General features: G+C 39.4%; 1 protein-coding gene across 1 annotated transcript; it reads left to right on the top strand.

The window, feature by feature from the left end:
- Positions 1 to 2,572: 2,572 nt before the first annotated feature.
- On the top strand, positions 2,573 to 24,290 carry wnt11 (wingless-type MMTV integration site family, member 11). The gene is made up of 6 exons (XM_084730549.1): positions 2,573 to 2,860; positions 6,377 to 6,568; positions 11,827 to 12,071; positions 17,178 to 17,455; positions 18,083 to 18,375; positions 23,276 to 24,290. The coding sequence occupies exons 2-6, from the start codon at positions 6,486 to 6,488 to the stop codon at positions 23,448 to 23,450; spliced, it is 1,074 nt and encodes a 357-aa protein (XP_084586675.1). The 5' UTR covers positions 2,573 to 2,860; positions 6,377 to 6,485; the 3' UTR covers positions 23,451 to 24,290.
- The last annotated feature ends 1,266 nt before the right edge of the window (positions 24,291 to 25,556 follow it).

Raw genomic sequence — 25,556 nt, 5'->3', positions numbered from 1 at the left:
GCTAATTAACTGTAACTTTCCTAAAATATCAATAACGTGTTTTTTTGTCAGATGACAATTACGTCAACATTTTGAGAAGAAATAAGTTGACACAGGGGTTCTCAAACTTTTTCATGTCGAGGAGCCTCACAGTGGATGCGCATTAGACCATGGACACCTAATTTGAGAGGATTTAATTTTCAGGAATCCCCTCTGAGTATTTTATAATTTTTAGGTTTAAATTCTTCATAGTCAATCAATGATCAAACTAAATTACAATGAATCAAAACAGCCAACCCTGTTTCAGTCCATGTTGTTCCAACATTGAAATAAATGTGATAAAAGTTATATATTATAACATAATAATAGTCTGTTCCTCATTCTGTTGGGGACCCTCTACAACCCACTGAAGGGCCCCTGTTGGTCCTCAGACACCAGTTTGATTCAGAATCAGAATCGCTTTATTTGCCAAATGTGCAGCGTACACAGGAATTTGATTTGATGATACGGCGCAGAAGAATAAGAAAAGTAAAGTTGTTTGACAAGATAAATTACAAAATTTAAAATATACAATTTAAGAATACTATACAAATTGACAATAAAAATAGAAATAATAAAATACAGTACAAGTCAAGAATACTGAATATAGAACAAGTCAAGAGCAATAACTGTGCTGAACTCTGCTACACTTTACATTCGACGTTGCAGAATACTGTATATACAGGTATGAATATAACTTATGGACACTGCTGTAATGTTAAAACTAATATGAGACTTAATTGTTTTAGAACAAATCATAATATTACTGTTTTAGCAGCGCAGCATGTAAAAACACAGAATAATCATTTTGAAAGAAGAATGTAACTATAGATAACTACTACGTTATAGATAACATTTTCTTTTCAGAATAACAGTTATTCTAATCCAAAAACATATGTTACGGGGCATTTAGGATTTATTTTTTGTACCAGCTTCATCTAACATTTAATGTCATTTTTATAGCCATGTAGGGGAGACTAGGGCCACATGTAACTGAGGCAACAGTTACATTATTGTTACCTCTTGGTTTTTGGTTAAAATGAATATAGACAAACTATGCTAATATAGACTAGGTGTTGCTATCTAGCATATGAGACTTTAACATGACTGTAAGCACCTTGTTTGATTGTGTTGACACACTTTTCTGTTTTCTGTTCTGTTATGCTTTACCGAATTTAAATTTGAAAATCACTTTTAATGTAATTCAAATGATTACCATCTACTTACTAAAATAGTAGCCTCGTCTTCTACAAAAATACAAATAGACTTGTGCTTTAAATGCAAACAAATCCTATGTTTAACAGTAATATTGGTCTTGTGCTTATTAGTGAAGATACATCAATTGTATCATTATAATGCCCACCAAGAGTGAGCAAAATGAAAAAAATGTTACAATTGCCCATCTCCCCTACTCAAGGCAGAAAAATATATATGCAATGTTTTTTTCGGTGTTACAACTGACCCAACCAAAAGGGCAATTGTTACAGTCTAAGCTCTTGCATTAAATTTTAATATTATAGTCTTATCCTTTTTTTTGGTGCACATATATACATATATGTTCTTCATATCAAAGGATGACTGGTGTATTTGAGAGTCTGAATAAAAAATACTTTATTGATACTTAGGAGGAAGTTGTTTGTGTTAGAGTTTGTCCCATTCAAGAATAGAAGTATATGTAGGCACATAGAAAAATAAGAATGGAAATAGAAATTGTAAGTTAATCATAAAAGTAATTGTAAGACTATATATTTATATATTTATATGTACAAATAAGGGGTGTAAAAATATGTAAACAACAAAAATATACAACAATATACACAAAAGTGGTACACAAATAGTGTAAAACAACAACAACAATGCTGAAGATGGAGGATAAGTGCGTTAAGATGCAAGAGTATTATATAAATAAGATTATAGGTTGGTTTAAATGCACAGTACAAATAAATAAATGCAATAATGATGCCAGGTAAACAGTGTATGTATCTATTGAATTATTATTATTGCTTACTGAATAGTAAAGAGTTGAATTATTGCATAGTTTTGCATATGTGAAGATATAAATGAAATATAAATAACTAATGAGTAACTATGTAAAGTTGTAGTGTATGAAGGCCAATGTAAAAAAAAAAAAAAGTTACTCTTGCCCCTAGTCTCCCCTAATTCCTTGTATAGAATACTTTGGGAATTATTGAGCATTCTTATAAGGTCACTACTACAATGCGTCCTTTGAGAAACTTTAATGACATTTTTAATGGAGTTTGATACCAAAGCAGCTCTAAAAATGCCATTAAAATAAGGTCAGTGCATTGACTATTCATCATCACAGACACGCTGTAACTCACTTCACCTCCCTGTGGGAATATTACGGCTCTATTCCTCAGGATTTTCACTCAGTCTACTCCACCGCGTATACAGCCAGTGTGTCCGCGTCCGGCTCCGCTCCGCTCCGCTCCGCGTGCTTTCTTATGCTAATGCTGCTCTGACATCAGCAGTGAGATCAAAGCGGGGCAGGGGTACTTTAGAGCTGATCTGCCCCCACAGAGGCTCACTCACTCACTCACTCACTCAGACCTCTCACACACTCACACTCTGTCTGTCCGTCTGTCCCACTCACTCTCATACACACACACACAGACACACACACACCGCTCTGATACACACCATGCGTACCTGTCCGGAGTTATTCTACCACCAACCCAGGCTGGATTTTATTACTCACGCGTCTGGCTGAGAGACAACACCGCGGAAAGGATATAGACCTGCTGAGATTTGATTTTTCTTCTTCTTCTTCTTCTTTTTCTTGTTTTGTTCACCGGGGAAAAGTGAGCGCTGCTGCCCAAAGGTGAGCTGAAACAGGAGGAAAAAGTTCTTTATCCTGCTGTTAGTGAGTCTGTGTGCACTTTTAGTGGTGTAAAGTTTGGGATTACTGAGTGAATGCTTTGTTTGACGCTGAAGTTTTCCAGTTGAAGTGTTGACAAGTGTGAATTGTATGAATCGTGGGAACGAATAGGCGAGTTTAAGATGGATAACCGTCTTTATTCTGCTTTACTTAAAAAAAAAAAAAAAAAAAAAGATTAATAATACTTTAATTTAATTTTATAACTTCAGTGCAACCTGCTTCTTAAGACTTCAACTATAGCAAACTTCTGCCCGGGAAACACAATTTTCATAAGTTTATCATTTAAAAATATCCTTGTCCGACCTTGTTAGTTAATCTCCGCTAATTGTGGTTAGGAAATATGATTAATAGTCCACTTGGTGCGCCCTGCCCGGCTTATCTGAGCTTGATGAGAGACACACATCGGCTGGTGTGTGAGTGTGAGGGGCTATCAGCCTTTATCTTCTTCTGGGGGGGAAACAGGAGCTGCCATTTAACCCACTTTGGCCAAAATGTAGATTTAAACAGTAAATCCACTTGAGCTCTTAAAACAGACGTGACGCCGGACGGCAAACAAAGAAAACATCTTATTTTCCGTCCACAGTATGTGATAGGTTCATTATTATTTTATTATTTAAGCCCACAGGTCAGAATCCAGCTGCTTAAAAAGTTAAGTAGCTGGTCAACACCGAGGAAACTAAAAAAATAAGAAGGAAGCGCTTGGAATTTTTTAAGAAAAGTCACGTTAAATGGAGAAAAAAGTCGTGTAAATGCTCTCCTCTTAAGTGTGTTCGTTAATTTAGTTAATTTTTAAAGAATTCCCTCATGCAATGATATATTGGGTTTTAGTTCAGGCATCTTCCATAAGCTTCAATGGAGCTGACACAAACATCTCGCGCATATTGTCAGTCATGTAAATGCTCCTTCCTTCTTTTTTTACTTTCCTCGGCCAACAGTTTCATCTCATTAGCATAATTAATATCAGTGATTTCACGCGGTTTCGAGCGCGCGTCTCCGCCAATCAGCGGCGAGCAGGAACTGCCGCTGTAACGCGCTCCATTATCAGTTACCTGCTGTTTTAACGCGCTCACTTTAAGCTCTCTTCAAAGAGATCTCTTATCGTCTTCAGCTCAAAGCCGCTATCAGATAATGCTTCTAGCTGTCCACCGGCTGCAGATTAGTGCGCTGATCTGCGCCGCTGCCCCGCACTGTCACTCTATTTAAAATTCTTTACATTTTTCCAAGTGGAGCAGAGGCAGAGGTGACAACAAACTGAATTACAGAGACTAAAATAAACCCAAGGGCCTGATGATGAAGGGGAATAAATAGGCCTTGCTTGTGCCTCAAAGTTTAGCAAAAGTTCATGTGATTTAAACTAGATTTGCCTCGGTGAGCTCACTCAAGTTAAGTCAATTTCTCCAGGGGGCTTTGCAATCTGTGCAGTGTGCAACACTCCTCGAAAGAGTTAAGAAAGGAAAAACTCTTAAAAAAACTCTTAAAGAAAAACCTCTTAAAACTCCTTTTAATAGAGATTAAAATGGAAGAATCCACAGGGAGAGCCACAGAGAAAGGATCCCTCTTTTACAGGACACATGGACAGAACAGATCAACAAAACCACATTTGATGACATCATTTCTGAATACTTTTAAATATATGTAATGTAGATCCAGAGGGACAACTTCAGGTGTCACCTGTGGGACCTGAGCCACACAACCTCCTCTGCACCATGGAGACTAAAAGACAAAAATGGCCATACTACTCACTCATAAAGCACAAGAACATTAAAGTATAAAACAGATAATATCCAAACCATGCAGTAATTACTAAAACATGAAATAATGGTAAAACAAGTTAAACCTACTCATCATACAATAAGATACTAAATATAGCTGCATAACAATCAGCTTCAGTCTTTTAGGACTGTGTTATTGTTTAATAGAAGTTTAAAAGTCAGCTTTGTGCCATTTGTAACACGGTCTGTAGCACAGACACAGCACATTTCCCTTTATGAAAATATTAGATTTCTGCATTCTGAAACAATGGTAAGTAGAAACATTAGAGGCCATTAAAGGAGCTGCTGACCTGGTGATGATATTCTTTATGTGAAATGTACATGAAGAAATTAATATAGGACAAGTGTGAAGGGGTACACACTGAGCGTTTTGCACAATTAAGAGATGCCTTATAAAAACGAGTGTGAATAGATGAACTCCAGCGATTGCAAACAGGAGTGGAGGAGCGGGCAAGGGCATGTGTATAATTTGTATGTCTGTATGTTTACACCACCATGTAGGACGGAGTGGAAAACCAATAAAAAGTTGGTCACAAAAAAAAAAAAAACGCCTGTCTTAAAGGCAGGAACCAAAATTAACACCAGCCAGCAGCCAAATGAGGCTAAAATGTGCAACCGGCTGGGAGATTAGCTTTACTAACAACCAAAAACACAACGGCCATCTACCGAGCGGCTGGTAAAAATTGAGTATTCAGTAGCTGATGGACAAAAAAGTTAATCTTCCTGAAAGTTTCACTGCAATTAGCATTAGTGTTTTGTTTCTTATGTGTTTGTTTGCATGTAGAAAAAAAGTGCTTTGAACACTTACAGAGGTGTATAAAAAGTGTTTATTGCAAAGCGCAAAAATTCTGTTTTTTCCAGTATTTTCTATCATCTAGTTATTCTTTAATTAAAGGGACAGTTCCCCTCAAAATCAAAAATACATGTTTTCCAACTGGCCTGTAGTGCTGTTTATCCACCCTAGATTTATTTGGTGTGAGTTGTAGAGTTTTGGAGATATCGGGCATAGAGATGTCTGCCTTCTCTCCACTGTAATGGAACTAGATGGGGCTCAGCTTGTGGTGCTCAAAGCGCCAAAAAAATACATTTGAAAAATTCAAAACCAGTGTCTCTTTCCAAAAATCATGACACAGTTACTCAAGATAATCCACAGACCTTGATGTGAGCAGTTTCATGTAGTAGAGAGAAAGTAGTAGAATGATTCTAAAATAGTTCTGGTAGATTCTACTGCAGAAAGAAAGTAGTTCCTACATGAAACAGCTCACCACAAGGTGTGTGGATTGTCTTGAGTAACTGGGTCACGATTTTCGGAAAGACGCTGGTTTTGAATTTTTCAAATGTATTTTTTTGGCGCTTTGAGTACCACAAGCTGAGTGCCATTTAGTCCTATTATGTTGGAGAGAAGGCAGACATCTCTAAAACTCTGCAACTCGCGCCAAAAAAATCTATATGGATAAAAAGTACTGCAGACCGGAGGAAAAATATGAAATATTCTTGATTTTGGGGTCCCTTTAATGTGTGCATAATATTTGAGATAGCTGACAGAAGCAGAGTAATATTCGTATAACAGGTTTTTCCATTTTGAAGTTGTAATGTTTCAGAGCTCACACAAAGAGAAAGTACTGAACATGTTAAAACTGCAGCATCATGGCCAAGTCATCGATGATGTTTCTATGATTTCTTCCAGGATTTCGAGGAGGAGGCCGTGCTATGAGAGCTGACTTCTGAGCGTGAGCCAACGAACCCGTCAGCCCTTTGTATTTGTATCCTGTGTGAACCAGAGCCCCTGTCCAACCATGAGGAGCAGCTCTCATGTCCTGCCTCTTGGTGTGCTCACGGCTCTGCTGCTGTCTCAGGTCTGCTCCGGCATCAAATGGCTGTAAGTATTCTCGGGAGTATTCTCGTTCTTTCGCCGTCTGTACGCTCAAACAAATGTCAAAACACATGACGTCACGCAGCTTTCCGCGGGCATTGTGTGGCTCTCTCTCCTGTGTGTGTGCTTGTTTTATGCAGCAGAGGGCCCGTGGCAGCTTTGAAAAGGGCCCCAGCATTCCACGAGTTGCTCCTGATCAGGCTGTGCGTTCTGTACATGTGTGTCTGATGAAGGGGACAGTAGATTAGCTCAGGCTCGGGTTTATGAACGGAAACCTCTTTGTTTTATTAACTTAAACGTGGCTTCAGGAAAAGGAGATGGCGTTTCAGTTCCAAGCTCTCGGATCAAATAAACCCCCCCACTGTCTGATAATAAGGAGATAAGAAGAGAAAATGAGATGAGGAGGCGTCGCAGCGGCGCACACAGTGCCAGTGTTGTCACTGTGTGTAGGCTGGTAAGACCTCATTCAATGTAAAAGAGTGTCTTTTTAACTCCCTGATGAATGCTTGATGCTGAAACACATCAGAAGGAGTTTGTTTTAAAGGGATAGTTCACCCAAAAATAAAAATTCAGTCATTATCTTCTCACCCTCATGTTGATTGAAGGTTGGGTTTAGTTTTTCAGTCCACAAAACACTGCTGGAGTTTCACAGGAAAAAAGCGCTGCAGAATCTCCTGAACAATGGAGGTGAATGATTTTCAAATGAAAAAAACAAAACAAAAAAACAAACGGAAAAAAACACAAAATGCCTCCACACTGCTCATCTGGTGTAATCCAAGTATTCCACAGCCCCCACATGCCAGACTGACTTAAAAGATGTCATTTACACCTTGTTTTTAGCCTGAATATTCACTGTAGATCTGTAACTTGGAGCCACGTTCATGTGAATGTGCACACCTTCTGAACTGGGTGTGTGTGGTGTGATGGTGCGTGCGCGCAAGTGAACAGCATATCAGGGCTTTAGGAGACTTGGATTACACCAGACAACCAGTATGGAGGTGCTTTATGTAGTTTTCCTTTTGTTTTTTACATTTGAAAAATGAAACTAAACCCGAACTTTAATTGGCATAAGGGTGAAGGGTGAGTAGATAATGGCTGATTTTTGGGTGAACTACCCCTTTAAGGTCTAACACGACCTCAGAGTGCCTTAGGGTTTTTTGTGATTTTTGTATGCATGTGTCCCTAACCAAACAGCGCCTCAAACAAACTTATCTCGAGTCCATGAAGCGCTCGTACCCAAACATTTCTTTAAAAATAGTGTCTGTAGAAGTAAACTGATGCCACAGATGTTGACACGGATGTTGATTGCTCGTACCGAGTGCCACACTGGTTTTATGGTGAGTAAAAGTAAACAATAATTTTCGCAATAATTTTGGAAAGTCCGTAAAATTCCCAAGTTGGTAGTTTTTGAATTTATTTCTGTTTCAATTGACAGTTTTGGAAGGTTTTGTTTAAACGGTTTGAGGTTTTCTCCACAGTTTGCGTACTCTTTTGTCTATTTTCATTTGCAGAAACAGATAGAAGCCATTCTTTAAACGAATAAACCAACACTAAGTTGATTGATTGTCCTATCAATGCACACAAAAACACAATTGAGGAAAAGATACTTGTGTAAAAAAAGAATCTGGTAAAAGCAGAAATAGGGAGTCAACTTCTTTACTCAAGCAAGACTGAAAAAGGACACAAAAAGTACTCAAAATATAAAAGTAAAAAGTTTCTCTGACTGAACCTCAAATTTTCTCCACGGTCCAGTCGCACACTGTTTGTCTGTTTTGTCTTTTACGTGGTTTTTCATCTTGTTACATTTGTCACGCATGATATACTCTGATGGATACACCAAGGAATTGTCTTTTCTGGGTGTTATTGTCCCATACAATTATTATAAATAATCAATAATGTCCCTTAAATTCATTAAAACTAAAGTAACAAGCCAAACTTTGAAATTTTAATGAGTAGAAAGCACAGATATTTGTGTTAAAATGTAGGGAGGAATGGAGTAAAAAAATTGTCAGAAAAATAAATACACAACTAAAAATCTACTTAAAGTGACAGTTCACCCCAAAGTTCACCATCTAGATTTTTTGGGTATGCGTTTTAGACTGTTGTAGATGTCGGCCATAGAGACGTTTGCCTTCACTCTAATATAACAGGCGCTCGGCTTGTGGTGCTCAAAATGTCAAAAAATACATTTTAAAAATTCAAAACCAGTGTCTCTTTCCAAAAATCAAAAAGTTTCATATAGGAACTATTTTCTCTATGCAGGAGAGCCGACCAGAACTGCTTTCTGTCTACTAGAAAGAAAGGTTCTTTAAAGGTAGAATCAGAAAAAATTGTTCAGAATTCACCAGAAAGATAATTAATTGTTGAGTCTCTTTACCAGGATGTCAAATACCAACATTTTGTGTTGGTAAAGCGTCCCGAGCAGCAAAATAATATTAAAATAAGAAAATGCAGGCAGGTACAGACACCAGCACACACTTCTAGTGGGTCATGAGTGACGACTGAAAGGGATTATGTTCATGTGAGACTATGTATTGTTTTATTTTTTACTTTTTGTTTTTAGGAAAATGTTGCATATTATGCCTTTAAGAACAGCGTTATGTCCAACCTCTGGTTCTTGTTTCTGATCACTGTGAAACCACATCTTTCTGCTTTCGGCTTCACCAAACATATCCACGTCTCCTTATCAGCATGAGTGGTTGTAATGTTCACAGTGGGAAGACTTGAGCAGATGTGCCCATGAGAGCTCGGATGGCATTTGCTAAATCTGAGTGAGGGGTCTGACAGTCTTGATGATACGCAGCGGTGCAATGCAAAACAGATGCGGCTGTAAACACCTGTGAGTGCCGGGTTACCACGAAGCCAGCGGAGTCACAGCTTATCATTGGGCACAGAGTGGCGGCCCCTCGGCCCCTTAATGCAAAACAGGCCGCGGTGCTGCCTGGTTCTCACGAACCCTCAGCAGAGTGCAGGACACAGAGAGCAGACATCAGAGCTAACCTGCTCCGCCTGTGGCTTCTCTATTAAGTTAATCCTCATTAAGTTTAAATTGTTTAAATCAAATGTGCGCACCCTTTAATAGTCTGTAAACAGACGATTCATGTCAAACGGAGGCCACAGAGGACGCTGCTTCCTGCAGTGCAAAATGTAAATGGCGAGGGATCTGACTGTGCTTCAGAATTTAGTAGGGGTTTTGTAGATTTTTTGGCATATCTTGAGGCCTCTTCTGCGCTTTAACAAAAGGAAATCCATGTGCCAAGAACGTGTCACTTATATTTTATGGATCTGCAGCTGACTCTCCTTTGGGATTCTCGTGTGATAAGATGGTTCTTTTCTCCGGCGCGGGCCAAGATATTCCCCCCGCCTGCAGCATTATCTGTTTGGATTTTTCAATTGTTTGTTCAAAGCTGATGTGTCTCAGAGGCTTGAAGAACCTCAAATCGCTAACACACCACTGTAGCTACAAGTCCCAGCATGCTTTGTTATTCCCATAAACGGATAATTCCACAACTCATAAAACAAAGAAACGTGATTATGAAATCACCCCATTGTTGTCATCACCACCTCAATTAAAGGTCCAGTGTGTGAGATTGACAGGAATTCATATACTTAACGTGTAAGTGTGTTTTCATTGGTGTGTAACTACCTGAAAATAATGATCATTACCTTAGAAAGAGATGTTTATAGAGGGGTTAAGTCCCCCCCCCCCCTTCCAGTGGACCACGATGCCACCTTACTTCTTTATTTTTGATCCTATTTGAATTGCGTCAAAATCACACATTTGATGTTTGTCGATTTAAAAGATAGTTTTTCAAATCAAGACAAAAAACTGTTTAAGTAATTAGAAAGGCTACACACCCAGAAGTCGCGTAAGTGACGTCATGACTCTCTCCCTCCAAAAGCTAATGTTAGCCACCGAAGCTCCGACGCTTCAGAAGTTCCTTCACTTCCTGGCTGATAAAAGGACCAGGAAACAATTATGACAAACCAATGACAAACTGTGACTTTCTTGACTTGTGAAATCATCTTTTAAACTGGCAAACATCAAATGTCTAATTGGTGATTCAACATTGGTTAGTATTTTTTTTTCTGGAGTAAGGTCCCATGAGGCACACTGGAAGGGGAAGGCGCACATCCTCTTCTATGGAGTCCATTATGTTACTCCGTCATGTTTCTATAGTAGCCCATAATGGACAAACCAAATAGCTCTAGATGCAGCCTTTCACATTTTTCGAGATTTTCACAGCTACTGAAGGTTGTCTTACACCAGGGGTCTGCAACATGCAGCTCTTTAGCCCCTCACCAGTGGTTCCATGTGAGTTTGGCAAAAAAGATATGGAAACTTAGAATTGTTGTAGGTCTATGAAAAAGATGACAAAACTCAAAAATTCAAGGCAACGTACTGCAATAGATTTTAGAGCTTTGGGCCCAACTCAGACTTGTAAGTTTTACCAACTACTGATCTTTTGTTGAGATAATTTTCTTTTCCTCTTTAGATAAACTTAAATCTTTGAGTTTTAGAACCCCCCAAAATAGTATTTAAAAAATGATAGAGTAAATTAATTCAAGTGAAAGTGACTGGTGGTTAAAATTTCAATATTTTCTATTAAAACCATTTAATTTTTAGGCACCAAACTAATTTTGAGACACATTTTTTTGAGTGTCTGGGAACTCAAAGATTTGTTTATTTACAGAAGAATTGTAAATTATCTCAGTTATCTCAAAGATTGTAGTTTGAGCTGGACTCAAAATTTGAATATATTGCAGTATGTTGCCATGAAATTTTGAGTCATCTCAGTTTTTTTTACAGTGTAAAGTGGGTCTTGTCTACTGTAAAAATATGTAGCCTATACACCAATTTATAAAAAAAAGAATTTAAATATTTTCTTAGGTAAAATGTGTGTCATAGCCTACATCTATGGCTCGGTGACGGTTTCCTCTAAATTTTGACAGTGGCTCGTCTTCTTGAGTCTCCATAAGCTCACTATGGACACCAAATTTTGAAAAAAAAAGTCTTCACAGAAAAGAGAATTTGATAGTTGAGGCTCCAAGCAGTCATTTTTTTCTTTTTTGGCCAAAAATAGCTCTAGTGATTGTGAAGGTTGCAGACTCCTCTCCTACACAGTTTGAAGGGGAAGGTGAGGCAAGGTGTTTGCAAAGCTCCCTGCTAGTTGTCACTATATCCTACATACTTGTCCTTTAAGAGAATATGCATTGTTCGCAGCATACTGACCCACACCTCTTGTCTTTGTTTATCCCTACAGAGCGCTATCCCACACTGCTGCGTCTTTCCACATCAACCAGACCCAACACTGTAAGCTGCTGCCGGGCATGGTGTCATCGCAAGCTCAGCTGTGCCGCAGCAACCTGGAGCTCATGCAAACCATCATCCAGGCTGCCCGCGAAGTCAAGAAAACGTGCCAGAAGACGTTTGCTGATATGCGCTGGAACTGCTCCTCCATCGACATCCCTGTCGATGCCCCCAAGTATCGGCCAGACCTCGACAGAGGTATGCTTTTGTAAACAGTTTGGAATGACAGCTGTTTCCAAAGTTTTTTACCCACAAGAGTCTAATGTTTATGGTCACGCTTTACATTCAGTGAATATATCAAATCGAGGTCAGTAAGTGCTGCATGTATGTGCTGTGGTTCAGTTTACGGTAACTGGTGAAATGATCCTGAGCTCTTAAATGGTGTCTGTGCTCATACATCCCAACAGTTTAGCCATATGTATTAAAGGGATAGGTCAGATTATTTGAAGTAGGGTTGTATGAGGTACTTATCCATAGTTGGTGTATTAGCTAGAGTAGATGCCAGTCGGTGTGCCTCCAGTTAGGAGAAGCAGATAGGAGTACCAGCATAGAAGCAAAGCAATGTACTGCTGTGGACGGGGTCATTAGAGCTCACCTAAAAAAATAGTATCAGTTCAAGTGTACACTATATTTATTTTATACTAGAATATTTTCACTGCTTTATTTTGCTGCCACTAAGCTTTTTATGATGGAAAAACAGATGTTAAATAAGCCAGATATCACTCTCTCCAAATGAACCAAGCTCCATACATGAAATCATTATTTTTATCTTGCAGAAAAGGTGAGTTGCTGGTACACTGCTGCCTTGATCTCTTAATTAGTTTGTATTATGGTGTGACTTTGGTGAATCTGAACTAACCTAAACAAAACACCAAAGTCACACCATAACACAAACTAATTAACTGATCAAGGCAGTGGTAGACCAGCAGATAATTGGCTTAACCACAGTTTCCCATCAGAAAAGGCTGTCTGACTGCAAAGTAAAATTGTGAAAATACTCTGTCCCTGTCCACAGTAGTTCAGTTCAGTTAAGAGAAGAAGCAGCACAAAAGCTAAGCAATGAACCGCTGTGGCCAGGTTCAGCAACAAAACGTATTTTAGCCACTTAAAAAAGGTCCACCTAAAAAAATCAGTATCAGTGTAAGTATACACTACATTTAGAATATTTTCATCATTTTACTTTGCTGTCAGACAGCCTTTTCTGACAAGAAAATGCTGCTAAACAAGCCAAATATCACGCTCTTCAAACCAACCAAACTCCATAGGAAAAATTTTCAATTTTACCTCACAGAACACAGGAGCTGCTGGTTGTCCGCTGCCTCAATCTATTAAGTTTCTGTATGTTATTTATGTGACCTTCATGTTTTAAAAGGATAGTTCAGATTCACGAAAGCCACACAATTACAAACAAACACAACACATCGAGGCAGCAGTAGACTAACAAATCCCATCTTCTGCAGGGTAAAGTGACTAATTTGCCTATGGAGTTTGGTTGGTTTGGAGAGAACAATATGTGGTTTATGTAGCAGCAGTTCCCTGTCAGAAAAGGCTGTCAAACAGTAAAGGAAAACAACAAAAACATCCTAAATATAGCATGCACTTAAATTAATAATGATTTTTTTAGGTGGACCTTTTTTTAAGTGGCTAAAGTAGTTCATTGCTTAACTTCTGTGCTGGTGCCCCTCTCTGCTTCTCCAAACTGGGGATGCGCTTGCAAGTATCTACTGTAAGTATTACCCTGACTATGGATAAGTACGCCATACAACCCTTCTTTAAAAAATTCAAACTATCCCTTTAACATGACGGCTGGCTTGTGAACTTTAATACAGAATTATGTCCTTTTCAAAAATCATTTCTGGTTTGAAGATGACGTGTTGCTTCATCTTTCCACTTCTTTGCTGCCAGCCAATTTATTCCATTATTCATTCCTGAGGAGCTTTCAGCATGGACGAGTACTGAAGCTGTTATTTGAGAAGACACCCCCACCCCCGCCCGCCCCACACACACCACCACATGTGTACATTCTGTATGATAAAATAATTGGCTTGTTATTTCCGAAATCCACAGCATTATCTGACTGCACGCCCGTTTGCGTCGCAGTCTGACTTGGCTGTTTGTGTTGCCAAAAAGGACCTTGAGTCAGCCGGAGACAGTTGCTGCAGGGCTGGGCTGTGGGTGGGGGAAGGACATGGCTGCCATTTGCCAAATGAACAGTCTGCAGCAAGCAGGAAATGGCTCATCTCTGTCCAGGGATGGCTTTGATCTAGTACGCAGCCCACGGTCATACATGATTTCTTCCTCTACTTCCAATTGCTCCTCGGCCTTCAACATATGTGCTTTCCGTGTACGCACATCACTACCAATCACATCAGGGCTCACTCAGCGCAAGCGGTGATTGACTGTGTTTGATAGTTTCATTTTGTGCACTCAATCACTTTCTGTGTTTTTCCACTGAGACACTAGAAAGCTGAGAGGAAACTAGAGGAACAGGATAGAAGGATCACAGAGACGTGGAAGTGAACTTTCAGTACATGTTTTGATTTGTTTTTTTATATTCCGTAAAAACCTTTCATCCTCGGAATACACTGTAACCAACATCAGTTCAAGCTAACCGCTACAAGCTCCATGCTAACATGCCAACATATTCAGACGAGTTGCCTCCTGTCCTGAAAGTATGAAATGTTGCAGCCTCTGACAACCAGAAAAGAGAGCGCACACTTAAAAACAATCACAAACTTGAAAATCTGAAAAAATATTCAGAAACTGTACAAGTAGCACCCTATATTGAGTAAATATTTTTTCATGATTTAAAGGTATAGTTCGGATAGTTTAATGTTGGGTTGGATGAGGCATGATCCATAGTTGGACTGTAGTCTATGGAGACAAATAATTTTCTCTTCCCCCTTGAACTATGCCACTAAGTAAAGTTTGTCAATTTAAAAGATAATTTTTCAAGACAAGGTGGGATAGCATTATGGGTTAGTATGCATTCAAGAATACATATTATCTTAAAAGACCAGTTTGTAGGGTATCATGGCATCTAGGTGGGAGCTTGCAGATTGCAAACACCTCGTCTCACCTTCCCCTTCCAAGCGTGTAGAAGAACCTATGATAGCTGTGAACCTCTTGAAAAATGTGAAGGGCTGTTTCTAGAGCTATTTGGTTCGTCCGGTCTGGGCTACTGTAGAAACATGGCAGAGCAACATGGTGGACTCCGTAGAGGAGGCCCTGCACCCTCCCCTTCTGGTGCCTTACTTCAGAAAAAATACTAATGATAGTCCCACTTTAATTGTGTCATCAATTGCATTTCTGATGTTTGTCAGTTTAAAAAAGATTTCACAAGTCAACAAAGTTGTCATAGGTTTGTCATAATTTAGTTTAGTTTTGTGTGAAAGCACTCAGTGAACTACATCTATCGTCTCACACAATATATGTCATCAACACCAATCTCACTGTCACTTGTATCGTTATCTTACATGAGGTGTTTTATCCAGTGACTCCTGATGCTTTTATATCAGCCAGGAAGTGAAGGAACGAGCAAGACCTGTTGATTGTGTTACAATCACACACACACACACACACATAGCTTCAGCAGCTAATGTTAGCTTTAGGAAGGAGAAAATCATGACATCACTTACGTGACTTCTGGGTGTGCAGTCTTTCTAACTATGTACCTTCACAGTCCAATACTTAAATAGTTTTACATCAAACAGCAGTTTTGTGGATTTGTAAAATTATCTTCTAAATTGACAAACATTTTATGTGTGATTCATGGCTTTTCCTTTTTTTTATTACCTACACTAGATGATGGTCAACACACAACCAACTTTGAAAAGCTGCAGGAGCACTAGCATGGAAGCTAAGCAATGTGCTGCTGTGGACAGCATCAGCAACAAAATGTAGTTTAGCCACCTAAAAATATCTACATCAGTTTAATTTTACTATACTATATATAGAGTATTGTCACCTCTTTACCTTGCTGTCAGACAGCCTTTTTCAACAGGAAACCACCGTTAAATAAGCAACCAAAACAACCAAACAGTCAAATTTTAGTGCAGAGTTGCTGGTCTACCACTGCCTTGATCAGTTAGATTGTTTGTGTTATTATGTGTCTTTGATGAATTCCAACTAACCCTTTAAAACACCAAATATACACACATACGTATATATAGTAGGTTTTGCTACTAATAACCGTTATGGCTGAAATTATTACTTGATTAATTAATAAACATAAAAATAATGTGTAACTATAATATGATAATATATATATTTTTAAGCTTCGACTGGTGTGATTGCAAACTTGAGTTTTAGACTGTTAGTCAGACAAATCAAAATATCTGATGGAAATATCTTTAGGAAATTGTGATGGAAAATTCACCATATTCTTATATTTGATATAACAAAAGATTGATAATGGAAGTAATTGTCAGTTGCAGCCCTAATAACTGCTAATGACCACTGAATATAAGTTATACTTGTGTTAGCACTAATCTAAGGCTCAGAGGTTTGTCAGTCAGATTGGATTTGGCTGTTCACTATGCAGTTTCAATTATTCTTTTTCTTTTTTTTCAAGTCATCCCATTATATCAGCTTACATGAGTATATATTACCCATAAGACATTCTTCATCATGTGTGACGTGAAAACATCAGATATCCACACAGCCAGAGAGAGTTAAAGTGTCCGTCAACCTGCTTCTATGGTTCAGGTATAAAATCTCAGTGTACCATGGGACACCTCTCCTGCCGGGCCAGTGATAGCGTGTCAGCTGCTGTCTGGTGTCACGCTCCGCTTCTGTCACTCTTCTCCACTTCCATCACAGTTATTTTTTTGTGGTTTGTGGTGATTTTGAAACTCAGTTTGGAAAGTTTACAGCCTGCCATGCTGTCGCGGTGCTCTGTGTGCAATGACGCAGCTAAACAAGAACTGAAACTTGCTTACCAACCACTTGCTTCACCTTCTGTCATCAGTTATCTGTCAGTGCATATTCTCACATGGATTTTTTTCATAAGCGCACCAGCTAATGTAAAAATAGATTTATGATTCTCTTAAATTCCTCATTGAAATGTACTCCCTGTGCATTTTTGTGAGCTTCTCTCTGTTTTATCCTGTTATAGTAATGCCAGCTTACTGACAACAACAACAACAAAAAAAAAGACCTGAAGAATCTCAGTTGACTGAGTGGTTTCTGACTGATGATTCAACTACTAAACTTGCTGTCTGCTCTTTCAGTTTGCAGTTTACTGGGGCCTAAAAAAGTTGAGTTTTCACCTGTATCATTTGTGTTTCTTATCTGTTTTGACAGGAACGAGAGAGGCTGCGTTTGTCTACGCCCTGTCGGCAGCGACCATCAGTCACACTATAGCGCGGGCGTGCACTTCTGGAGACCTGCGGCTGTGCTCGTGTGGTCCCATCCCCGCTCAGATCCTGGAGCCCGGCTACCGCTGGGGCGGCTGCGCTGATAACCTGCACTACGGTCTGATCATGGGCTCCAAGTTCTCTGATGCTCCCATGAAGATGAAGCGTGCAGGCTCCCACGCCAACAAACTGATGCACCTACACAACAGTGAAGTTGGGAGACAAGTAAGCAGCATGGACAGATTTTTATTATGTATTTATATATGTTTTTTTTTTACTGGATACAACAGTTTAAAGGAGTTTAAATTAATGCCGAATTTTCACAGAATGAGAAAGTGTCTGCTGATGAGTTGTAAAAAATCTGTAATAATCTTGTAGAAGGTGTAGATGTTTATAACTGTTAAATTGAGCAAAATGTTAATGGAGTTTACCAAAAAGTGTGACAGGCAGTCATTGAACCCAGAAGTCCAGAGCACGTTATATCAGCTTTTTTTTTTCAGAATAACAGGCTTATCTTTACATTGACAGACAACTGACAGTAAAGAAAACTGTTAAAAAAGTTATTGTCAGTTCACGAGGTTTCAAGCATCCTGCGCTCCTGCAGAGTTCCTGCAGCCTGCCTGTCTCTGCTGTCTGGGGTGGAGAGGGCAGGGGAAACAACTCGCTTCAACCACAGATCACATTTTAAACAGGATTACAACCTATTAAATATACAGTCTATGGTTCCAACTTGCTATTTGGACAGCTGTACTCCTTTTTGTGTGTGCAATAGCTACTTTAAATTGTAAATTTATTTGTGGATCTAATCTGTATGAATGTTAACACTATCTAACCATCTGTCTTCATGTGCAGGTATTGAGAGAGGCGCTGGTGATGAAGTGTAAATGTCATGGTGTGTCCGGCTCCTGCTCCATAAGGACCTGCTGGAAAGGCCTCCAAGACCTGAGGGAGATCGCCATGGACCTGAAGACCAAGTACCTGTCTGCCACCAAGGTGGTTCACCGGCCCATGGGGACGCGCAAGCAGCTGGTGCCCAAAGACATCGACATCAGGCCGGTGAGGGAGAACGAGCTGGTCTACCTCCAGAGCTCCCCAGACTTCTGCACCAAGAACGATAAACAGGGATCCGTTGGCACACAGGACAGGTGAGACCACCGCGCCACGTCGCTGTGTTTGACTGAGACAAAGTGGGATGATGATATTCCTTTGTATCTGGATTTCTTAGCATGAGTCATATCAGTGACAGACCCACAACACTGCTGACAAACAGGAAATGACCAGTCGTGAAAGACTGCTCATCTGGGATGTTGACTTTAGTGAAGTGCGTTCCTGCCCGGTGGCACCGTTTCGTTTGCAGCCTGGCTGATAACAGCCAGCAGCCCCTGAGAGAGCTCCGTCTGTGGCCTGTCTGAGTGTGTGTCGCTGAGAGAACTGCTGTGACTGGAGTCGTTGTCCCGCTATCTGAAAAACAATGACTAATGCGGTTATTCTTAGGGCTGAGTGCACTCGAGCTGATATTGATTGTAGAGGGCCACACAAATGGGGAAACAGTTGCTGGTCCCCCAAAGATAAAGGTTTATTTACACCAGTCAGCTGCAGTGTTTGAGTTGGGACAGTGTTAAGTGCTGCTGGGTTGTAGGGCAGTGAGGAGCCCATTTGTTAGAGGGTCTAACTCATATCAGAGAGGCACAAATATGCAGCCCTGTCTGACAAGCTTATAAATATGTTGCAGGGAGAGACAGATCATATCTCAGGCTTTATTTTTTAGTTTTGAATTGCATGGCACAGGAGGCACATTTTAATGAGTGTTGTTTAACGGCATTTTTCAACCTGGACCATATTTTCCCATGTTTTGTTTTTCTGTTTTAGTGTGTAATGGGAACAACAGTTTTTGAAATTTGTCCAGCATTGAGAAGCAAAACTAACCTACAATGTAATCCCTCTGGGCAACTGCAGACAGTGAAAGAACATCCACTGAAAGTCCTTGTTTTTTTGTCACTGACAGGCTCGGATTGTTGTTATGAATGTCTGGGAAAATCATGGAAAGTATGGCTACAAAAAGAGACTTTTTTAAAAGACTAAGATGTGTTTTGTTTAACCAAAAACAGCTGTGTTATTGCTCTCACCAAACTTCTTTTGCAGAAATGGTAATTTTATCACTGTAAAACAAACTTCATTCGAAATTCGACAACAAACAAAATAAAAGTCACCCAAAATATCTTGGCTCGTTTTTGCACTGCTCCAACAATCACCAACTCTGGTTTGGTTTGAAATAAACCCTCAATTCACCGTGCTAGATGTGAAAATATTCTGGCTGCACACAATTTCCCCCCCCACTGCTTCTCCAATGTCCAACCTCCTTCCCGCTCTTCTCCCGATATTTTTACATCCAGCGCTGTGAAGTAAGGGTTTATTTCAACCAAACCAGAGTTGGTGATCATTGGAACAGTGGAATGGCAAGCTAAGATGCTTTTCGTGAGTTTTATTTTGTTTCTGTTGAGTTTGAACGAAGATGACGATGGTGGTGATAAAATGAGCATTTCTGCAAACGGAGTGTGGTAAGAGCAATAAAAGAGTTGTTTCTGGTGAACAAAACAAATCTTTCTCTTGATAAAAGCTCTATCTCTGCAGCAATCCTTTCCATAATATTGTCAGGCTCAACAAAAAAAACAAAACAATCTGAGCCTGTCAGTTGCAACAACAAGCACTTCTAGTGGGCATACTTTGACGGTGCGCAGTTGCCCTTAAGGATTACATTATAGCTTAGTTTCACTGTTGCTGGCTGCAGCCCTTTCAAAAACTGTTGTCCCTATTAGGGCACTTAGACACAGAACATGGAAAAGAGGGTCCAGGTTAAAAAAATACTTAAATTACTCTTTATGCTAAGCTGTTTTCACAAAGCAGCTCAATGTGTGTGATAAGTGGGGGCTCATCTGGTTACGTGGCCTATTTCTGCATCTACGTGCATTTTAGCGAGCTCCAATGCCAACAGCCAGTAATCGTGGTCGTGTAAGCCACTGAGGATAAAAAGCTCCACTGATGTTGTTGTATGTTATAAATGTCATACATCATATGACTGTCATATCATGTGTTCCCCAGCCATAGGCCACTCTGCAGATAACCAGAGGACATGCTTCATGTCAAGGACACTCACAGTGCCCTGTGTGTCCCATGTCTGCAGCCTGATAGAGCAGCAGCCACACACAGTCTGCAACATGAGTGCTTTTGCCAAGTCATCACATGAACGTGTGACCCTGAAGGTTGTGTATGTGCACACTGTAAAAATGGAAAACACACCATGTTCGCAACTCACTGTGACCAATTTTTTTTTTCACTTTTTTTTTCACAGTTTCTAAAACTCAAAGATTCAAGTTGATCTTAAGAGGAAAAGTAGATGTTCTCAGCTGAAGATTATAGAGTTGGGCTCAAACCTCAAAACTGTCTTGCAGCCTGTTGTCATCAAATTTTAAGTCATCTGAACTGTTTATTGTTTTTTTTTTTTTACAATGTACATGTGTGGATATCCACATGTGCCTAGATTCTCAAACATCATAACACTCAATCACATGGTCACAATATTGCGCGCTTTGCCTTGATTTCTCGCTTATTGGTGGAGAGGTTTTATCAGTTTTTGCACTTGAAATGACCTTGTCCTGTCTACATTTTTAGCTCTGATCCATTCACAAGACCTGAGAGCGGTCGATACTCTTTCTAGAGTCAGCTTCTTTGTTTTTGTACTAATGAGGGAATCTGGGGCAGGCAAATTTTAGCACCAGTCCCTAATAGATTAAGTGTGATCAGTGATGTAAAAGAGTGTCATGGCCCTGGGGTGAAGCACGTAAAAGAAGCTCGTGCTTTAGTCTTAAATTACATTATTGTGCCTCTGCTTAAAGCAGCAGATGTGAACTACAGAATGTACAGTGCCGTCCTCCTGCTCCACTTACAGCACCGCAATGATATAATGAGATCTCGCTCCTGACAAAACAGTACTGTGTGGGGGTTTCTGTCTATTTCCCAGCTCCCACCGATGTAATAAACCTGTCTTACACTCTCAATGAGTCTCGTCCCCCCCCACCCCCCTCCTTCACTCCTGCAGCAGCCATGAGCTCAGCATCTCCCTCACAGCACCGGTCATTAACACTCTGCCATCGTAAAACAATGCAATTATGTGGGGAGGGCAAGCTAAAGAAAGGGAGGGCAGCCCTGTGTATTCAGTGTGATTTACGAAGGGCTATTCTCTGCTCATTCAAGATGCCTCAGGCTTCTGAAATGAGAGGCAAAGCATCCGCTTGCCAAAGACAAAAAGAAGATGGAAGAAAAAATGTTTGGAGGGAGGACTGGACAAAAGGTTAAGGCATGCCATTCGGTCAAGCACTTTTAAAGGGCTATTGCGGGTTGTTCACAGGCTGCGCGGTTGTACAAACTACTTTAGAATGAAGCTGTAAACTTAAATGTCATCAGCAGGGAACCAAACTGGGAAAATGTTCATTCTAACCAACAACGGAACTGTCTAAAAACCCTGGACTTCTGTTATATATTTTGTTGAGTTGTTTACTTACATTATCCCAAATATTTCCATCAATGGGTAAACCATTAAAATGTAATTTTGTGGCGTAACAGTGCATTTCCTGTTAGCCTCTAGTTGCTATGAGGAAAAGACGGGATACATCAGAGGGTGAGGAAGGAAGTCAGAGAATGTGACAAAACATAACATGAATAAAACTTTAATGCTACCTAGATAAACAAGATAACAACTCCCATGATCCCACACTACTTCATGCATGTTTAAACCTTTATTTTAACGTGGAAATACATTTAGTGAGTAACCTCATTACAGTGTAGCTGAATTAAACATCAATTCAGGCTCTTAGAAACCTAACCTAGCTAACTTAGCTAAAAGTAACCTAGATTCAGTTAGCTTTCATAGGTGGGTTAACTTACAATAATACCACAACAAAAAGTCTACGACATAACAATTATAGTAAAACAAAATGGAGAAAAAATACGACTTGAAAAAATGTAATATTGCTGTAATAAAATGTCTCAAAATGCTATACTAATGTTATATATTTTCTTAAGACGTGTGCTTACATTATCCCAAATGTTTCCAACACTCTTCAAACTCAGAGAAATACGTGATTTAATTAACGTAACACTGTTTCCTGCTAATTTCCTAATTTGTTTGAATCGCGTCAGATAGATTTTAATTAGCTGTGGTGGCTGTTAAAAAGTCAAGATGACTCTCATCGTCCCAAGCTATTTCACACATCATCAAATTACGTCTTTTGTCATTTTTTGTGTTACTCTTAAATACATTTAGATTTAGATAAGGCTAGGCTAAACTAGCTAACCTAGCTAAAGCTAACCAAGGCACAGTTCACTTTCACGTTGTTCAGTCCTTTTTCTTCCCTCTACTTAACCTTGTTGAGAAGGGATGTAACGACACCAAAGACTCAACATATGATAATATCATGATAAAACATCTGATGATAGGATATTTATCAGGATATTAAAAAACAAAATAAAGTGACGATTTGAAAAACGTCTGTTATATGTACAGCAGTTTTATTTTGTTTCTGTATTTTTCCCTTTTAACTTAAACTGCTTCTGCTTTCTTACTTTAATAAAATGAAAGTAGCAGCCATGACTGAAGCATGTGCATATAATGCCATGATTTGTCTTTAGCAATGAATGTTGCAATGAAAACAAAAACAAAGTAATGCAACAATGCAGCAGTGAATAGCAGACCTTTTTGAAAATAAAAAAAATACAAAATAAAAATAATTCACCATGTAATATCATGGTAGATATTGTCACAGTTTTTTTGGGTGGGTTTTTCATGGAAGATGCTTTTTGCACCCGGGATGGGCTGGCCACTGTGAGGCACCCGGGTGTCTGTAGCCAACCGTGCTATTTGCCTGTTGTTGTGAACAGCTGAAAAGCTACTTGATATATTGTTTTATCCCTATGGTTGAGCCAAAATTAATAGTTGTAACACAAAATAAAACGTCTAATACTTTATTTTGTTTTCTGTTTTAATTTCAGGCAGTGCAACAAAACCTCCTTGGGCAGTGACAGCTGCGACCTGATGTGCTGCGGCCGTGGCTACAACCCGTACACCGAGAAGCTGGTGGAGCGCTGCCACTGCAAGTACCACTGGTGCTGCTACGTCACCTGCAAGAAATGCGAGCGGATCGTGGAGAGATACGTCTGCAAATGATTCCACACCGGTTGTCCTCCTCTATGTGTACCCGGCCGCCCGAGGCTACAGATTAACCAAAGCACTACAATATCGAGAAGGCTTACTTTTGTCTTAAGCTTTAGCATGTGTATCTCAAGGAGAAAAGGTCTATTCTTGTGTCAGTATCATTTTTGTATCTCCAAACCGCCACTTGGGCTCCTAAGCTTTAGCTCTTCACAAGCCTGGATGTGGAGAGCGTGGTGACAGCGCCGGTTTACGTGAAGACCGCCGTCCTCCTGGGTATTTCCTTTTTCTTGTTAATGATTATAAATCCCTCTGACAGGGATATTGAAAGTCTATTTTATTATATCTCTAGTAAAAAGAAATAATATTGGATTTTATGCTGGAGGAGAGGGATTGTCTTTTTTTTCCCTCACTAGACAGAGACTGATGTTTGGCTTCATTCCACGGAAATCGAAGATGGATCCATGTGGTACTTTTTTTAGGTACTATAAAACTTTTTTTTCCTCGGCAGTGATGGACAATAGAGGAAAAAAGGGAACACAAAGGGAATTTCAAGTACTTTTCAATCACGGAACATTTCTGTGGTTGACGTTTTGGACTCATGTGGATCTTCACATCGCCTGCATCCCTGTGGATTGAGAGAGGAGCATTAATAAGGACTTTATAAAATGGTGCATTATCTCCTTTATGTCTGACATGCAGTTCAAAATATATTCTATTTTTCATGAGCGTATGAGCTGAACTCATGGATTTTGTAAACCACTTTTGTGTGGATGTACATACTGTTATTTTGTATACTGAAATAAAGAAAGAAGTATTTATAAAATAATTAAATGATCTTCACCATCATCTTTACATGGGAAGTGCACGTTATTCTCTTTTGATATAATGTGCAGGGGCGGCTCTAGAGGGAGGGCACTGACCACCCCTGAAATCTGGTTGGCCACCCCAAGTGCCACCACATTATCTTCATGTGTGATTGGTTATCTGTCCGGTGAGAGGTGGGACTTAAGTTTGAACCAGTGTTAATTTTGTCAATTAAAGTTTTGGCGATAAGTTTTTGACGAATAAAGATGAGATGAAATATTTGTCTCTGTTCAGGCAGGCAATCTAATTGGATCACAGTAATCAGCATCTCAGATTACTAATAAATCTTGCTGAGTGTGTACCTCATCTTCACCAGCGGCTTGTCAGTTGGAAATAGAGAAAAAGAGGAGAGACCCTCATAACTAATCCTAACCAAAAGAATGGGTGGATCGTTCCCAACTAAGATGAGCGTCTTGTGGATTTAAAAATGTGCCATAGACACCTAAAAAACACACTGTCCTTCAGTGTCTGCCAAGGTGAATATCAATGACCTAACTTGGCTGATTCAGTAACATGTAAATTCCCTTTTAGAACTAAAAGTAAGCTAATGTTAGAGAGCTAAATGTTCTGTGCAGATTCGGGGCACATTGATGCGCTCTGTTAACATGTTTAATTCAGTGGAGCCGAGCTTCTCCCACAAAAAGGTCATTTATAATTTATTACGACTCATTAACATCTAACATAATTCTGCATCAGTTTTAGTTCCACTAAAAGTGAATAAACATGATCTTTCCCTGTTAATCGTCAGCCTCGTCTGCCTGAATGATGCAGTGGTTCATTTTTAAAGCTGATTTAGCTGAGTAACAGTAACTCAGTAACTGAGTGAAACATGACACATAATTCAGCAGAAGACCTCAGTAATACATAAAAAGTCTGTTTTATCAGGTAATAAAAATGATCAGTGTCTGATAAACAATAATAACGCATCAGTAATGACTTATGCATTCACACAAACACGGATAATGTGAATTACTGTCAAATACAAAGAGTTCAGTTGTTGCCCCAGTATAGATGTAACAACGAGAGGTAATTAGCTTATATATGATCCTCACTACCCAATTTTAAAATAACTTTACTGAAGGATAAAGGATGAACATTTTTAAATAAAGTGAATAATGTAAACTGTCAAAAATTATAATAAAGACTCAAGTGTGAGTAAAACTCACAAAAGATTTACATAAATCTCAATTAAGATAAACGCTGGTTTGAACCAGCTATTTGAGTATTTTTAAATGTGCATTGATTTCTTTTGTA

This window comes from Lutjanus erythropterus, chromosome 11 (assembly GCF_056507025.1).
Source record: "Lutjanus erythropterus isolate fLutEry1 chromosome 11, fLutEry1.hap2, whole genome shotgun sequence".
In the NCBI taxonomy this organism is placed as follows: domain Eukaryota; kingdom Metazoa; phylum Chordata; class Actinopteri; order Lutjaniformes; family Lutjanidae; genus Lutjanus; species Lutjanus erythropterus.
The sequence above is the reverse complement of the archived record's forward strand: the minus strand, read 5'-3'. Positions and strand labels throughout refer to the sequence as shown.

Excerpts from the sequence above, each read along its gene's own strand:
- wnt11 (XM_084730549.1), top strand. The coding sequence starts at position 6,486 with ATGAGGAGCAGCTCTCATGTCCTGCCTCTTGGTGTGCTCACGGCTCTG. Across the intron at positions 6,569-11,826 it reads TGCTCCGGCATCAAATGGCT|AGCGCTATCCCACACTGCTG; the intron begins GTAAGTATTCTC and ends TTATCCCTACAG. Across the intron at positions 17,456-18,082 it reads ACAGTGAAGTTGGGAGACAA|GTATTGAGAGAGGCGCTGGT; the intron begins GTAAGCAGCATG and ends CTTCATGTGCAG.